Source organism: Oncorhynchus clarkii, chromosome 9, assembly GCF_045791955.1.
Source record: "Oncorhynchus clarkii lewisi isolate Uvic-CL-2024 chromosome 9, UVic_Ocla_1.0, whole genome shotgun sequence".
In the NCBI taxonomy this organism is placed as follows: domain Eukaryota; kingdom Metazoa; phylum Chordata; class Actinopteri; order Salmoniformes; family Salmonidae; genus Oncorhynchus; species Oncorhynchus clarkii.
In genome coordinates, this window is record NC_092155.1 from 19,744,267 (window position 1) to 19,762,702 (window position 18,436).

Sequence of the window (18,436 nt, forward strand, 5' to 3'; positions counted from 1 at the left end):
GGTGCAAAACACTAAACAGAAAATAACTATCCACAAAAACCATGTGGGAAAAAGCTACCTAAGTATGGTTCCCAATCAGAGACAATGATAGACAGCTGTCCCTGATTGAGAACCATACCCGGCCAAAACAAAGAAATACAATAACATAGAAAAAAGAACATAGAATGCCCACCCAAATCACACCCTGACCATACCAAAATAGAGAAAAATAAAGCTCTTTAAGGTCAGGGCGTGACAGAAGCCTACAAACCTGACTCAGTTACACCGGCTCTGTCAGGAGGAAGGGAGCAAAATTCACCCAACTTATTGTGGGAAGCTTGTGGAAGGCTACCTGAAATGTTTGACCCACGTTAAACAATTTAAAGGGAATGCTACCAAATACTAATTGAGTGTATGTAAACTTCTGACCCACTGGGAATGTGATGAGAGAAATAAAAGCTTAAATAAATTATTCTCTCTACTATTATTCTGACATTTCACATTCTTAAAATTAAGTGGTGATCCTAACTGACCTAAGACAGGGAACTTTTACTCTGATTAAATGTCAGGAATTGTGAAAAATTGAGTTTAGATGTACTTGGCTAAGGTATGGTATGTAAACTTTTGACTTCAACTGTATATGTGTGTGTGTGTGTGTGTGTGTGTGTGTGTGTGTGTGTGTGTGTGTGTGTGTGTGTGTGTGTGTGTGTGTGTGTGTGTGTGTGTGTGACTGCCTTTTAAAAAGTAGATGGAGATAAATGTGTTATATTGCTTGTGTCTCTGACCCTCTCTGTTTCTACCTTCGTTTGTATGTCTCTGGTCTTTGCCCTGGGATATAAAACCAGACACATTGTACGGCTCTGGTCCTTGCCTTGGGATACTATAAAACCAGACACATTGTATGGCTCTGGTCCTTGCCCTGGGATACTATAAAACCAGACACATTGTGTGGCTCTGGTCCTTGCCCTGGGATACTATAAAACCAGACACATTGTATGGCTCTGGTCCTTGCCCTGGGATACTATAAAACCAGACACATTGTATGGCTCTGGTTCTTGCCTTGGGATACTATAAAACCAGACACATTGTATGGCTCTGGTCCTTGCCCTGGGATACTATAAAACCAGACACATTGTATGGCTCTGGTCCTTGCCCTGGGATACTATAAAACCAGACACATTGTATGGCTCTGGTCCTTGCCCTGGGATACTATAAAACCAGACACATTGTATGGCTCTGGTCCTTGCCCTGGGATACTATAAAACCAGACACATTGTATGGCTCTGGTCCTTGCCCTGGGATACTATAAAACCAGATACTATGGATTTGGACTGAGACAGCCAACCAAATGTATCTCACTAAGTGCTCACACACTTTTCTTTCAATTTCTTTTCTATATCCTAACATGGCACCCTATTTCCAAATACACTATTTAGGTGAATAGGATATAGCCCAAGAGATGTGTACTGCCGGAGTTGTTGGGCAACTTTTAACTTCCTTTGTGGTTTTAGTGACATACTTGGAATGGTTGTATGAAGTGACAACAGGGATTCATTCAATTGGACCTGGTTACTTTTCCTCCTCGTACTACACAGTTACTACCCACAATGCATTTCACGTTAATAGATGCATAATACATGGCATAGCTTCTCTCATCTCAATCGTCAACACCCTATAAATCCATTTCCTGAATTATCATGATCCATTTCCCTAAATGTGGGCAGTTGGCGGGCATCATAGTCAGAGCTGTGGCAACGGCAAGAAAATAGTTTGTTTTAAAGTGTCACCACACCCATGTCTATATGAATGATGAAGGAGTCTTTCACAGCGAGATATGATTGATGGTCCCACTAAATATGCCCATGAGGATGTGGGCTCTGCCTGCCTCTCTCCCCATTACTCTTACTCAAATGGGGCCACCAAGAGCAGACATGGTCATTTGATGCAATTTATCTGCGCACTTATCGTAATTATGAATATGTGATGAAAGATGCACCTGGAGCTTTTTATGCCTCCTGTGTGTGCGTGCGTGTGCGTGCGTGTGCGAGTTTGCATCTTTCTCCTGAAAGCTGCTGCAGCAGGTCTCTAAACTTTTGTTATGGTAACAGATATATGGGGGGGAGGGGGAGGGGGGGGGGGTTGTGCTGGCAGAAATGGCTGTGGTTAACATCAGCTTCTGGTATAGCACTGATACAGTTATTGTTTTTGACGTAAGAATAGGTAGCTTGTTGTTAGGTGTTATTTCATCAGTAGCTTCTGTTGCCATGGATGTAAATGTTACAGATTAAAATATTAACGCTAGTGGAAATCTAAGTTGGTGGGTGCGTTAACAGCTGTAGGCTGTGATGGTGGGAGCAAATACAATATGAGCTGCAGTAGCAAGATTACTGGATTGTATTAGGTAGAAAAAAGACTGATTGCAGTAGTGTAAAGCACTTAAGTAAAAAATACTTTAAACTACTACTTAAGTAGTTTTTTGGGGTGTCTGTAGTTTACTATTTATATGTTTGATTACTTTTACTTCACTACATTCCTAAAGAAATAATGTACTTTTTACTCCATACATTTTCACTGACACCCAAAGGTACTCATTACATTTTGAATCCTTAGCCGGACAGGACAATGGTCCAATTCACACACTTTCTTTTACCCTTATTTCACCAGGCAAGTCGACTGAGAACACATTCTCATTTACAGCAACAACCTGCGGAAGAATTACAGGGGAGAGGAGGGGGATGAATGAGCCAAATGTAAACGGGGGATCATTAGGTGACAGTATGAGGGCCAGATTGGGAATTTAGCCAAGACACCAGGGTTAACACCCAACAGTAAGTGCCATGGGATCTGTAGTGACCACAGAGAGTGAGGACACCCATTTAACATCCCATCCAAAAGACAGCACCCTACACAGGGCAATGTCCCCAATCACTGCCCTGGGATATTTTTTTTCAGACCAGAAGAAAGAGTGCCTCCTACTGGCCCCCCAACACCACTTCCAGCAGCATCTGGTCTCCCATCCAGGACCAACCCTACTTAGCTTCAGAAGCCAACCAGCAGTGGGATTCAGAGTGGTATACTGGTGTTGGTGTGTACCTCTGACTATCCGTAAGAAGAAAAAAATGGTGCCGTCTGGTTTCCTTAATATAAGAAATTAGAAATGATTTACAATTTTACTTTTGATACTTGAGTATATTTCAAAACAAATAGTTTTACTCAAGTAGTTTTTACTGGGTGACTTTCACCTTTACCTGACTCATTTTCTGTTAAGGTATCTTCTTTTTCCAACACTGAATGAACCTGTAATTGAATCTAAGTCATACCGATATCCTTTGAGTTATTTGAGCTATTTTAACAGTATAATGAACAATGTCCTGCAGCACATCCAATACTGTTATCTCCTGATATTCTGTCTGAATGGCCGTGTACTGCTGTGAATAGGTCAACTAAACTGGAACAAGCATATTTACCAAAGCAAATTTAAATGAAACCATCTCTCTCCAGTGTGTATCTGACAGACAGACAGGCTGGTTTGGTTAAGCAGCGTCTCGCCTCAGCGCTTTATTGACGTTGGTCGTGAAGGCGTGATGCTCGCTCCTCTTTTATTAAGAGAGTGAATCTCTCCTAATGAAATAACTCTGTCATCCCTTGCTACCCTGCCACGCCGCAGCCACGCAATTCCCACACCTCTCTCTCTCTCTCTCTCTCTCTCTCTCTACCTCTCATTTCCTTCTCTTTTCTCTCGTTTGCTTCTCTCTTTCTCTCTCCATCTCTTGTTGTATGCTAGGTCTTTCTCGTTCCATCTAGCTCTCTCTTTCCTCTCACTCCCTCTGTCTTTCTTCCTTATTTCTCTCCCTCTATCTGCCTCCCTCTCTTTCTTCCCTCTCTCTTTCAGTAGAGAAAAGTAATGCCTTGTTATCCCCTGCTGATTGGTTGATATATGGCATTATTAGGAGGGATCCAAACCACATAACTCACTACGCTTCCACGGACTGGGGGAGGGGAGGGGGGGGGGGGGGACGGATGGATGGACGGAGACAGGATGCCAGAGAGGTCCCACGTAGAGTGAAGCCCAACTGTGGGCATCAGTGTGTGTGTGACGGCTCCAGTCCTTGGCAAGCCTGCCCCACCCCTCTGCCCCCTGCCAACCCCATTCCTTTAGATGTGTCCGTCACTTCCATGCTCTGGGAAGGGACCTGCCAGCATTCATACATCCATCTCAGACCGCACATACACACACACACACCCATACATACACACACGCACGCACACACATCCATCTCAGATCTCTCTGCTCTCAGTTACCACACACAGCCAAGGAAAAGAAACCAATGGGAATGGGTCAAGTTGTCAGATGTGAGACACTGGGGAATATTGTGACTTAAATGGGTGAGATGAATGAATATATTCATGTTTGTTACAGTCTCTTACACCTAGACTTCCTTTGAATGGCAAAAGTTATGTTTCTGAAAACGGGCCCGACTCTCTCTCTCAGCCCCTCCCCTCCTGTGTGTGACTTTAGGTGGCTTTCTCATCCGCTCACGACTCCAGTGGCCGCTTGGCTTGGCTTATTCCCCCTTGCTTCACACCCAGAATGTTAAAATATCATGTGCAGTCCTGAAGGCGCCGAATCCTGGATCGATTGCTCCTCTCTCTATCAGTCCGTGGTGACGCCTGCGGCTGGGTGGGGCTGTGTGTGTGGTGTGTGTTTGTGTGTGTGTGTGTGCGTACATGCAACGTGTTTGTGTGTGTGTGTGTACGTACATGCAACGTGCGTGTGGTGTGTGTTTGTGCGTACATGCAATGTGTGTGTGTGTGTGGTGGGGAGTGGTAGAGCAGTGGTGCCCCTGCAGTGTTTAGCATACGGAACCAGGGAGGTCCAGCAGGGCCAGCCTGACAGCTCGTCCAGCCCAGGCAGGACAGACTCAGGAGGGGGAAGCTCTCCTCGGCTGGCCCCTGCCCTCTCCAGAACCCCCAGATGTTCTGCTGAACACAGCCCAGTCTGACTGACATGCTCCCCCGACTCCACACCACTTGCAGCAGCTACTGCTGTGTTTAACCTTGACTGAAGGGGGAGTGAGTGTGTGTGTGTTTGTGTGTGTGCTTGACCGCGTGTGCTTGTGTAATGTGTCTCTATAGACAGTGTTTTGTAATATTGCGCAAGATCCACTGTCATGAGAAGTGCTGCTTCTGTCCAGTACAGTATGATAAGCGAGGCTTGAAAGTGTAGACTGAGGCTTAATTTGGGATTAAAACTGTACTCCAGAACAAGCTAATTGTTGAACTCTGACCTTGTGTGTCTGGTGTTTGACCACCCACTGCCGATGAGGTGGTCATTATTGGATCCAATCGCATTCCAGGGGCCACAACCTTCACCCAACATTTAACAGCATTGTGTCACCAACTGGACGTTTCCACATTGCGTAAACGTTCCTGGCACGTTCTGTGTTAGTCAGGGCCTTTCATGATTTAACAAATGTTAGTGTACAGGTATCTCCCTAACTATGCCCAGGAAGGAAACGGTTAAACCCTTAGCAGCCACACACAACTGTACAAGTGATATCTTTTTCCTCCCTGTACTCAAAAGGCCAAGGTGTCAGAAGCCCTGTTTTACCAGATGCCCCGATACTACCATACCCTCATGCATATTTGATGTTGCTCATTAAATCTGGATTGTAGTGCCACTTAAGTATTCCGACATTCCCTGTGATCCATGTGATACAGTATTTTCCCTGCTAATGGTCTAATGTGAAGGATTCTCTCTGCTGTGGGGCACATGAAAACAGAAAACATGTCGACCACATGTCACAGATTGTGCGGGACAGTCCCACATTTTGTCCCTTTGTCCCACAAATTCAAACATCGCTGATTTAGAAGTGCTATTTGATTTGTCACCGTATTTCAGTCAGACATTCCAACCTGTCTCCTGCATTCACGTTGCGTTTATGAAAATTGTTGTCGAGATCTGATATTCTGCGTAGCGCAAGACGAGACGTAGGCCAACATCATAGGCCTATCGCCGACCAATCACATTTCTCAAATCCTTTCAAGCTAAATTAAATTCCAGCTAAACTTGGAGAGGACTGTTAGCCTAACTACTTACAAAATGCACACTTCTGATGAAGAGCTATAAAAGTCAGAACAGCCAGAAATGTTTCCGTATCCACATATTCCCAGATTTTCATAAAACAGACACACGTGTAGTTTCTCGTTTCTGCATCACCAAATTTTGCGCGAGGCAAATGAGTAGCTAGGTGTGCTTTAATTAGCTTGTTCAGTGCAACGGGAGCAGGGGTGTCCAGAGCAGCACGACGCTACTTCTCACAGTGGTGCTCGTTTAGTACAGTTAGATCAAAGCTGAATAATCAATGCCTTGGAAGATCACAATGATCTATTTGTATTCAGAACCAAATATAATAGCATAGTATAATGTTACTGTGCACCAAAAACACCAGCTAATTTCTTGAGATTTTAGGATAGTTACTTGAATAGTCCAGCACACGCAACTAGGCAAAATGTGCTTTGATCAAAATACAGGAAGGCTATATAGTTTGTTAACACATGACACAATATCGTAAAAAATGATAATTCACAATTGACAGTAATGATGGCCTATTTTGAAATATGATATCTTTAACTTGTGGGGCAAGGCACTTAGCCCTCATATTAATGCCTATGTTTTTTTGTTTTTTTTTACAGACACCTGCTGACAAAAATATATATATTTTAATCTAGGCTACACTGTCCCACAAAATCTTCCTGTTGTCCCGTATTTGGGTATGTTAAATGTGGTAACCCTACTGTTGTCCTGTATCGTTAGCTAGCACACTGGAACAAGGTGCTAGACATTCCCTTTATTTCCTGCTCTTGGAAGGTCTAAAGTGAGGGACTGTGTAACGGCTGTCGTAGGTGAAAGAAGGAGAGGACTAAGGTGCAGTGTGGTACGTGTTCATGATATTTTAATTACACTGAACACTAGAACAAAAATAACAAAAACGGAACAAACGAAACAGTCCTGTCTGGTACAAAGACAGAAAACAACTACCCACAACGGAAGGGCGAAACCAGGCTGCCTAAGTATGGTTCTCAATCAGAGACAACGATTGACAGCTGCCTCTGATTGGGAACCATACCAGGCCAAACACATAGAAATACAAACATAGAATGCCCACCCCAACTCACGCCCTGACCAACCTAAAATAGAGACATAAAAAAAGGAACTAAGGTCAGGACGTGACAGACTGTCTTGTGTGGAGCACAGAAAAAAGAAACCAACAACTGCTGTCCCCTGCTGTCAACAGGAAGCTACATAAGATGCTACACATTATTTTCCTGCTATTTGAGGTTCTAAGTGAAGGATTTGATCTGTTGTCAGGCAGGGTAAACAACTGCTGTTGTCCCATAGCGTTAGCTAGCATACTAGCACGCTAGCTGTCAACCGAAAGCTAATACACACAACAAGAGGCTGCAAATGCAGCAGATAAGCTCACAGTTCATATAAGATATAAATCCCAGCTAGCTCGACAAACAACTTTTCTGCCTCAGAACATATTCTGAAAACAACAAAACAGAGCACCACAGTAGATGGAAAATGGTGTCCCGGGTCATGCAACTTTTAGTAGCTCAGTAAAGTGTTTCTTTGTCTGTCTTTCGCTCTCTCTCTCTCTCTCTCTCACTCCTCTACCCAAACAGAGCAGCACAGTCTCACATGCTATCCATCTTTAATGAAGCATTCTCCGTGCTAGGCAATAGACACACACACACACACCCTACCTTCCTCACAGTAGAGGCTGTCCCTTTTTAAGCAGGCACCTTGCAAGGTCCCATCAATCAGAAGGCCACTGTAGACACAGACGGTGCCTTTCAGTGTAAATAGCAGGGCTCTCATGCATTAGGGGGACACAACGTTCTCTCCCTTAGTGACTGTTTGTTCACCAGTAAGAAGGAGCACTCTGCACACTGTCATTTACATGCAGTCTGCTCCAGAATGTGTCCATAATAACAACACCTTAAAGGAAAATTCCAAAACCCAAACTATTTGTCAATAGTCCGAATGAAATGACATAAATACAGCCTGTATGATGCATTTTGCATCATATAATGCAAAATGAATCACACCACCCTTACAAAAAAGATTGCACTTTTGAAACTGCAGTAAAAGTGTACTGCAGTTATACTGCAATCTGACTGCATTTGTTATTGATAAGGGCAGCTCTATTTCTGTATTTTGAAAGTTATACATCTTGAAAACATGATTGCTGACAAGGAAAACATTTTTGGAACTATATCAACAATGGACTAATGAAGCAAATACCAAAAGATAGTTTTTGGGAGGAGTTTTCCTTTAAGGTCTTAGACCTGATGTTAAAATATAGGTGGAAGATGGGAGGAAATAGATTGCAGTGCGCAGAGTCTTTCTTTAATTGCTGGACATCAACTTTGATATCCACCACCTGCTTAAAGCACACGCACACACACACGCACACACACACACGTTCCCAGATGCTGTGTTTGTGTAGGATAGGGCAGTATGAGGCCACACACATATGTTGGTTGCCGTGGTACCTGTGTGTTGTTAACCCTGTCCTGTTCCCTCCACCTGCAGAGCCCCAACTGAAAGGTATCGTCACAAGACTCTACAACCGGCATGGCTTCTACCTCCAGATGCTTCCGGATGGCACCATGGACGGCACAAAGGACGAAAGCAGCTCCTTCTGTAAGTCTGTCTGTCTGGCTCACACCTGTCTGTCTCCATATAACCCTGCTGTCCATCTCTGAGTCTCACACCTGTCTGTCTGTCTGTCTGTGTTCACTGTTCCTGTAACCTTCCAGGGACGGTTATGCACCTGTCTGTCTGCGTCTGACAGTCTGCTGTCCTCAACCCCTGGCTGTCCTGTCCCTCTGTCTGCCCATCTGGAGTGTCAGTTAGACAAGTCTAAAACAGCTGTTATCCACATAGCTCTGGTTCCTCACAGATCTTCCCCAGGTAGCTCGGTAGTTAGCCCCAGATAATAGTCTTCCTGCTGGATCAGTTATCCGGGTGTAGGGTGAACATGCTGATCTTGGGTCATTCCAGCATTTTCTTCACTAATGGTTAAGGTTAGGATTGGGGGAGGGGGAGCTGATCCTGAAACTGTAAGTAGGGGAAACGTCGCTCACCTGCTGAGTAGTCTCTCTGCTGGGTGTATTACCCTCAGTCAGGGTTTTCACCTGAATGATCACTGACCAAAAGATACAGTATCCCCAGTCCTCTACGGCCCACTGGTCTCACCTGTACCAGATCATTATAATGTGAGACCTGCTTATGTTAGGACTTTTAGTTTGAAGGAGGTTAGGGTTTTCACCTGGGTGATCACTGAGCAGAACATACCTTCCCTTCCTCTGGGACCACTGGGCTCTCATACAACAGATCAATAGAGCATTATAGGATACCCACGATGTGTTGATGCCGCACTTCCCACTAGCTTAGAGTGAAATACCTTACGGCGAAAAGGTATAATGCTAGCATAATTTGTAATGAGGAAAGTCACGCTTACTGTAGATCCCAAGGCACTGTGATTATCTGGCATGCTGTTCCTTTCTCAAAGGGGGGGGGGGGGGGGGATGTCATGTTGAGAGTCATTATGTAATGCCATGTAACTATTAACAGTATGTATTGCGATATGAAAATCTACACTTCGTATTGGCATAGTGTAAATGCTTTCTAGACAGTACGTATTTTTAGACAGGTAGCCTATACAGTAAGCGTGGACACATTATTCCATAAGATTTTGTGAGTCTTAAATCTGAAATATATTGTACAACTAACTCCCTTTAGCCAGTGTGGGTCATTTTTTAGGTAGGGGCAGTATAGAGAGTAAATCAGTGAGTAATAAAACAGGGCCCGGTTGGAGTATTAAGTCATTTATTTAGAGATTGGAGGTCAGCCATGACGTGTTTGTGAGTGTGAGCTACGGTTAATTTGATAACTATAATTCCATCAAAACCTACATCAGTCTTACTGTTACTGTGAGCGCTTTGTAAGGGAAACAGGGGAGATACAGAAGGTGGGAGAGGGGGGGGGGGGGAGAGAGAAAAATAGACGAATGGAGGGAGATCTGGAATGTACAGTACAGGATTTATAAATTGTTCACTTTTCTTTCAAGGCAGATTATTTATTAATTCCCGCAGCACGGTGGAATTGTGGAGTGATTGACATCATTGTAATTGCGCATCAATCTACAGCACAAGCATCTACCCCACTGCACAGAATATTGAATAGGAAAAATTAGTGTTTTTTGTGTGTGTATGTGTGCGTGCATGTTTATGTACGTGTTTGAGCATGTATGTTTGAGGTCTGGAATGACCCCTACAGTATTTACTGTAGCCCATAACAGAATGACAGGCCTTTCCCTATGGAGAGAGCAGAGATACCCCATAACAGAATGACAGGCCTTCTCCCTATGGAGAGAGCAGAGATACCCCATAACAGAATGACAGGCCTTTCCCTATGGAGAGAGCAGAGATACCCCATAACAGAATGACAGGCCTTTCCCTATGGAGAGAGCAGAGATACCCCATAACAGAATGACAGGCCTTTTCCCTATGGAGAGAGCAGAAATACCTCATAACAGAATGACAGGCCTTTCCCTATGGAGAGAGCAGAGATACCCCATAACAGAATGACAGGTATTCTCCCTATGGAGAGAGCAGAGATACCCCATAACAGAATGACAGGTCTTCTCCCTATGGAGAGAGCAGAGATACACCATAACAGAATGACAGGCCTTCTCCCTATGGGGAGAGCAGAGATACCCCATAACAGAATGACAGAATGACAGGCCTTCTCCCTATGGAGAGAGCAGAGATACCCCATAACAGAATGACAGGCCTTCTCCCTATGGAGAGAGCAGAGATACCCCCTCATACACAACACAACACAACACAGCCCAGGCTGCCAGGGTTCTGAGTGGCTGAGAGACCTGCTGAGTATTCTCTGTCTCGGTCACGCTATAGCTTACACTCCACTCTCTCTCTTTCTCTCCCTTTCTCTCGCTCACTCTCCCTGTCTCTCTCTGCTTCTCATCCTCCTGAAGTCTCCCATCAGGACCCCCACTGGTTCCCTGACCTCTCCTATATAAAAAAGTGTCTGTCTGCACATGTGCTTATGCATGCCTGTCCATTTGTGGTGTGTGTGTGTGTGTGTGTGTGTGTGTGTGTGTAATTATGCACCCTACTGCGGCGTATGCTAAGGAGGCCAGTCAGAAAAGGACCAAATCAGCAGCAAATGGAGATAAATAATTAAGGAGGAAATGGTCAGATTCATATTAGTTCTACAGAGACAGCCTGAGTCCCAAATGGCACCCTATTCCCTATGGGTCCGGGTCAAAAGAAGTGCACTATATGGGGAATAGGGTTCCCTTTTGGATGCACACAGAGTGTCTGGAGTCTTCTGCTGGACCTGTGCCCACAGGCAGTTCTTACTGGGCTTCCCCTGCCCTCCTCTCTACATTTAGCTAAGAAGCCAAGCACACACACACACACGCAAACGCATAAACTCTCTCAAAGTACATTTGACCGTTGGAAGTTGTTAAAGGACACTGGGATGGGAGGCCTCCCTCTCCTCCCCTTCCTCCTTCCTCTATTTCGCTGCTCTCTTTTCCTCCCTCACGCTGACAATTAGGCAGAGAGGCTGCTGTTGGCAGAGGCCCCTGGGCATTTGGCCCCTGGGCATTTGGCCCCTGGCCAGGCGTATTACACACTGCGGCTGCACCGCCCTGCCAGTTAATTGCTAATTTTACCATTGCCGTCCTGTCGGATCGATCCCTGCGGCCCCCAGCCTTCAGCCGCACAGTCTCTAGCCCCAAACCCCCAGCCTTCAGCTACCCGCACAGTCTCTAGCCCCCAACTCCAGGCCTTCAGCTACCCGCACAGTCTCTAGCCCACAACTCCCGGCCTTCAGCTACCCGCACAGTCTCTAGCCCCAAACCCCCAGCCTTCAGCTACCCGCACAGTCTCTAGCCCCCAACCCCCAGCCTTCAGCTACCCGCACAGTCTCTAGCCCCAAACCCCCGGCCTTCAGCTACCCGCAGAGTCTCTAGCCCCCAACCCCCGGCCTTCAGCTAGCCGCACAGTCTCTAGCCCCCAATCCCCGGCCTCCAGCCTTCAGCTACCCGCACATTCTCTAGCCCCCAACCCCGGCCTTCAGCTACCCGCACAGTCTCTAGCCCCCAACCCCCAGCCTTCAGCTACCCGCACAGTCTCTAGCCCCCAACCCCCAGCCTTCAGCTACCCACACAGTCTCTAGCCCCCAACCCCCAGTCTTCAGCTACCCACACAGTCTCTAGCCCCCAACCCCCAGCCTTCAGCTACCCACACAGTCTCTAGCCCCCAACCCCCAGCCTTCAGCTACCCACACAGTCTCTAGCCCCCAACCCCCGGCCTTCAGCTACCCGCACAGTCTCTAGCCCCCAACCCCCAGCCTTCAGCTACCCACACAGTCTCTAGCCCCCAACCCCCAGCCTTCAGCTACCCACACAGTCTCTAGCCCCCAACCCCCAGCCTTCAGCTACCCACACAGTCTCTAGCCCCCAACCCCCGGCCTTCAGCTACCCGCACAGTCTCTAGCCCCCAACCCCCAGCCTTCAGCTACCCACACAGTCTCTAGCCCCCAACCCGCAACCCCCAGCCTTCAGCTACCCGCACAGTCTCTAGCCCTCAACCCCCGGCCCCCAGCCTTCAGCTACCTGCACAGTCTCTGGCCCCCAACCACCAGCCTTCAGCTACCTGCACAGTCTCTAGCCCCCAACCCCCGGCCCCCAGCCTTCAGCTACCTGCACAGTCTCTAGCCCCCAACCCCCAGCCTTCAGCTACCCGCACAGTCTCTAGCCCTCAACCCCCGGCCCCCAGCCTTCAGCTACCCGCAGTCTCTAGCACCCAACCCCGGCCTTCAGCTACCCGCACAGTCTCTAGGCCCCAACCCCCAGCCTTCAGCTACCCGCACAGTCTCTAGCCCTCAACCCCCGGCCCCCAGCCTTCAGCTACCCGCAGTCTCTAGCACCCAACCCCCGGCCCCCAGCCTTCAGCTACCTGCACAGTCTCTGGCCCCCAACCACCAGCCTTCAGCTACCTGCACAGTCTCTAGCCCCCAACCCCCGGCCACCAGCCTTCAGCTACCTGCACAGTCTCTAGCCCCCAACCCCCGGCCCCCAGCCTTCAGCTACCCGCACAGTCTCTAGCCCCCAAACCCCGGCCTCCAGTCCCGGGAACTTCCACTTCCTGCGCCCTGACAGACCCCAAACTAAGGCCCCATGGCAAATAGCCCCTGAACCTAGTTCGTGCCCCCAGTCCTGGGCACATTGACCCAGCCCCATGGCCTCAGATATGGGAAATGTCCACCTAAGGCCCCCTTAAAGCCCCCGGGGGCCGGGCCACAAGACCCAATTCACACCTTGGAGTGAAAGGGGGCATGAGGGTATACATCCTCCACCATCACCTCTGTCTTGTTTCTACCACTCTGCTCTCCTCTGGAGGAGAAATCTGAATCTTATGGTTCTTAGAGCTTGGTGAAAGCATGGCTATTTTACATACAACCTACATACAATACCCAACTAGCACATAACATTCTGAGAACCATATGTGTATTAGGTGGGAATTCCAGTAATTCAGTATGCACACTGTTTCCTCATGGTTCAATTTAAAATAATGTTCCCAAATTGTTCTGAGAACTTTAAGAACAACGTTCTTCTGTGGCAATTTCAGTACTTCGGCATAACATTTTCTACAAGTTTCCTGATGGTTCTATTTAAAGTCATGTTTTCAGAACATTCAGATCACTTTTTGTTTTGTCACAATGATGACCGACTGAGCGTTCTGCTCAAAGCATTGTATATGAGTGCTGATGAAGATTTCATCAAAAGTGCATTACAAGATTGTAATTGGATCGCAATTGGATATCATGAAATTGGGGGTAAAATACAAAAAAAGGGGCTTACTGTGGCTCTGAAATACAATGACATTTCAAAAGGAGGCAAATAATTAGTACGAAAACCTTTTGTCATCATTTTGATGTCACCAGATGGACTTTAGATGGACTTTAGCTGGAGCTAGCTAAAATTGAGGGTAGACCACCACATTTTAACTAGCTCACATTAGCATTACTAGCTATGTTTCACAAACTTTGCTAGCTAATGACAACATTGTCATCTGTCTAAAGTAAATTTCACTACATGATAATGATGGCAAAGTTGTTTCCTTCTAAATATTAGCCTACTTTAACGATGTCATCATATTTCCAGGACACTTTAGTGTAATTAAGACTAAACAGCCAATAGCCTCCATCCCGAATGACTAGGCTTATCACAACTTTTTGGCACCACTATGGCGCTGCTGGCAGAGGGAGGCTTGAGAACGTTCATAACAATGGCGCGATGTGACCTGGTGAAGGAGGTGCAACTTATGAAAACAAAACTCTGACTATCCTCTATCTTGTTAAGTGTGTTCAGGTGTGTTGGCCACGCCCACTAATTGGCCACACCTGATTTGAATGACTGACTGTTTCCTTTGAAATGGGGTCTGTTTGAAAAAATTTAAATTAAAAACTTTGTATGAGTTAAAAAAACAAACATGTCATGCTTGCTCCATCTTGTTGGCGCAGTGGACTGATTCCATCGATAGCAAACAGAAGATCATTGGTTCAAATCTCACTGTGCCACAACAAATAAATTAATGTGTTTGTGTGATTAATGCCTAAGCAAATTAATTTCCATGTGGCCTATCTATCATATCAAATAAAATTGTATTTGTCACATGCGCCGAATAAAACAGACCTTACAGTGAAATGCTTACTTACAATCCCTTGTGTAAGGGATCTCGTCCTCCTCTTCTGAGGAGTAGAAGCGAGAAGGATCGGAGGACCAAAACGCAGCGTGGTAAGTGTCCATAATTTAATTAAGCAAAAATGAACACTGAACAAAAACATAAGCCACAAACGAACAGTCCCGTAAGGTGAATGACAAACACTTAACAGGAAATAAACACTCACGAAACCCAGATGGAAAAAGGCTACCTAAGTATGATTTTCAATTAGAGACAACTAACGACACCTGCCTCTGATTGAGAACCATACTAGGCCGAATACAAAAACCAACATAGAAAAACAAACATAGACTGCCCACCCCAACTTACGCCCTGACCATACTAAAACAAAGACAAAACAAAGGAACTAAGGTCAGAACGTGACACCTTAACCAACAATACAGTTTTTTTTAAGTCAGAAAATATTTGCTAGAAAATAATAAAAAATAATAAAAACAATCATGAGACTATATGCAGGGGGTACCGGTACTGAGTCAATCTGCGAAGGTACAGGTTAGTAAATTGATGTAATATGTTCATGTAGGTAGGGGTCAAGTGACTATAAATAGATAATAAGCAGCGAGTAGCAGCAGTGTAAAAAGGGTGTCAATACAAATAGTCTGGGTATCCATTTGATTAACTGTTTAGCAGTCTAATTGCTTGGGGGTAGAAGCTGATATGGAGGCTTTTGGACCTAGACTTGGCACTCCGGTTCTGCTTAACCCACAGTAGCAGAGAGAACAGTCTACGACTAGGATGGCTGGAGTCTTTTTTAGGGCCTTCCTCTGACACTGCCTAGTATATAGGTCCTGATGTCAGGAAGCTTGGCTACAGTGATGTACTAGATCGTACAAACTACCCTCTGTAGCGCATGCAGTCGTATGCTGAGCAGTTGCCATACCAAGCGGTGACGCAACCAGTCAGGATTCTCTTGATGGTGCAGCTGTAGAACTTTTTGAGGATCTGCGGACCCATGCCAAATATTTTATTCTCCTGAGGGGGAATAGGAGTTGTTGTGCCCCGTCGATGTGAATGGGGGCGTGCTCAGCCCCCCTTTACCTGGAGTCCACAATCAGCTCTTTTGTCTTGCTCACGTTGAGGGAGAGGTTATTGTCTCTGACCTCCACCCTGTAGGCTGTCTCATCATTGTTGGTGATCAGGCCTACCACCGTTGTGTTGTAGGCAAATGTAAGGACGTTGCTGGAGTCGTGCATTGCCATGCAGTCGTGGGTGAACAAGGAGTACAGGAGGGGACTAAGCACAATCCCCTGAGGGGCCCCCGTGTTGAGGATCAGCATGGAAGATGTGTTGTTGCCTATCACCAGAGGGCGGCCCGTCAGGAAGTCCAGCATCCAGTTGCAGAGGGAGTTGTTTAGTCCCAGAGTCCTTAGCTTAGTGATGAGCTTTGAGGGCACTGTCTGTGCTGGTTCAAAACAGTTAACCCAAAATAAGCTGTCAGTGTTATTAAAAGTCTAATTGAAATATGTTCTCAGAATATTATTTAATTACCTTCAAGTAATGTATAATTTATTTTCTCAGAACATTACTAACACCTCCCAGGAAAAGTATCAGGGAACCATGGTAAAACGTTCTCAGAACCGGCAACTTCTGTTTTCAGAATGTTAAAAAAAACGTTCCGTTTTACTGGTTATTTAGGGCTTCATTCCCTAAATAAATAAAGGTTAAATAAAAAAAAGCATTATAATAATTCCCAGAGCCAATGGGAAACCAAAAACTGATGTTCCCCCAAGGAAACAAATGTGCTAGCTGGGCCTCAATTGCACTGTGTGTCAGTAGTATCCCTACACCTAGGCAAAGAGGAAGGAAGGAAGGAAGGAAGGAAGGAAGGAAGGAAGGAAGGAAGGAAGGAAGGAAGGAAGGAAGGAAGGAAGGAAGGAATGAATGAAAGAAAGGATGGAAGGTGAAGAGCAGAGGAACAGATGGGAAGACAGGGAAGAGGGAGAGAGAGGAGGGATGAGAGATGAGAGAAAGAGGAGATCAAGGGAGGAGGGACTGTGATGCCAAATGAGCAGCTGGCGATCCACTGATGGCCATTCAATCACTGTGTCTCCCCCCTCTGGTGGGAGGTCAGAGAGGCTGGCTATTTCTCTCCCTCTCTCTTTCAGAGAGTTATGTAATAGGGGTAATAAGGGAAAGGGGGGGGATCCAGATTTTGGACACCTCTTCTCTGACCAGCTGGACTGACCAGTGGGTTGACATTGTGACATGGCTGTGTGTGTGAGAGAGCTCGACCTCCACTTGAGATACATGAAGGAGGGAGGAGAAAGGGGGAGATGGAGAGGGGGAAGATAGGGGGAGGAGAGGAGGAGGATGCCTTAATACTGTAGCAATACTGTAGCAATAGAGGAGGGACTCTCACAACCTACAGAGACAGGAGGGAGAAACAGGCCGGAAAATGAAACAGAGAGATGGAGAGAGAAAAAGAAACTGAGACAGAGAGAAACAGAAGAAAGAGAGACAAGGAGGGTAAGAGGTTGTGAGAATAGTTTATTGAGAGGCAGAGAAAAAAAACGGAGACTGAAAAACAGAGATCCAGAGCGTAGCAGAGGAAGATGAAAAACAAGAAAGTGAGAGATTGGGGTTAGAAGGGTGGTGAAGCGGTATCAATGGATTTGGCCTGCTTTGAAAATCTCAATCCGTCTGGACAGGGGCGGAGGAGAAATTGACTTTTGTGTGGACATCCCATCGGAAAGCCATAAGGACCAGTCAGCTTGATTCCCTGCACTTTTATCCCCTCCAATTACTGCTTCTGAAAATCGTTATTCATCTCTTCCAGTTCAGTGATTGGTCTGGTCTGACATCCTCCCTAGAGTAACTCGATCACACACATGCATGCAAGCACACATGCACACATGCACACACAGACACACACACACACATGCACGCATGCACGCACGCACGCACGCACGCACGCACACACACACACACACACACACACACACACACACACACACACACACACACACAGGGAAACTCTCTCAAAGTAGTGCAGTTGTTAACAGCTATCTTTATTCATCAGACAGACAAGACAAGGAAAACCTCTGAAAGGAAAAGCATCAAAACGTTGTGGAAAGGAGGAAGGAAAGGCATGCGATATATTGAAAGCATTGAAATGCACTTCTTATGCTGCAGTCGGTTGAAGGGAGTGGGTGACAGAGAGACACAGAAAGACAGAGAGAGACAGAGACAGATAAATAGAGAGAGAGAGAGACATAGAAACTAAGAGAGACAGAGAGAGAGAGGGGGAGACAGTGAGAGAGAGAGAGAGAGAGAGAAAGAAAGAGAGAGAGAGAGAGACAGACAGAGAGAGACAGAGAGAGAGACAGAGCGAGACAGTGGGAGACAGAGAGCGACAGAGAGAAACCGACAGAGACCGAGAGACAGAGAGCAACAGACAGAGACAGAGTCACAGTCAGAGAGAGTCAGAGAGAGTCAGAGAGAGACAGAGGGTGTGTGAGCATGAGACAGGGTGAGGAATAGTGCAGTGAGATCAAGGGACAGTGTGAGAGAAGGAGATAGAGAGAGCGAAAGACAGAGTCTGGGAGACAGAGGACAGCAAGAGAGAAAGAAAGTAAGTAAGGAAGAGAAGGGGTGCTGAGAAATG

At 46.2% G+C, this 18,436-nt stretch overlaps 1 protein-coding gene across 1 annotated transcript in view; it reads left to right on the forward strand.

The window, feature by feature from the left end:
- LOC139416045 (fibroblast growth factor 11-like) overlaps positions 1–18,436 on the forward strand; it is a 117,004-nt gene that overhangs the window by 54,920 nt on the left and 43,648 nt on the right. The window contains exon 2 of the mRNA XM_071164287.1: positions 8,582–8,692. Within this exon, the coding sequence (XP_071020388.1) occupies positions 8,582–8,692 (111 nt within the window). The remainder of the gene's footprint in view (positions 1–8,581; positions 8,693–18,436) is intronic.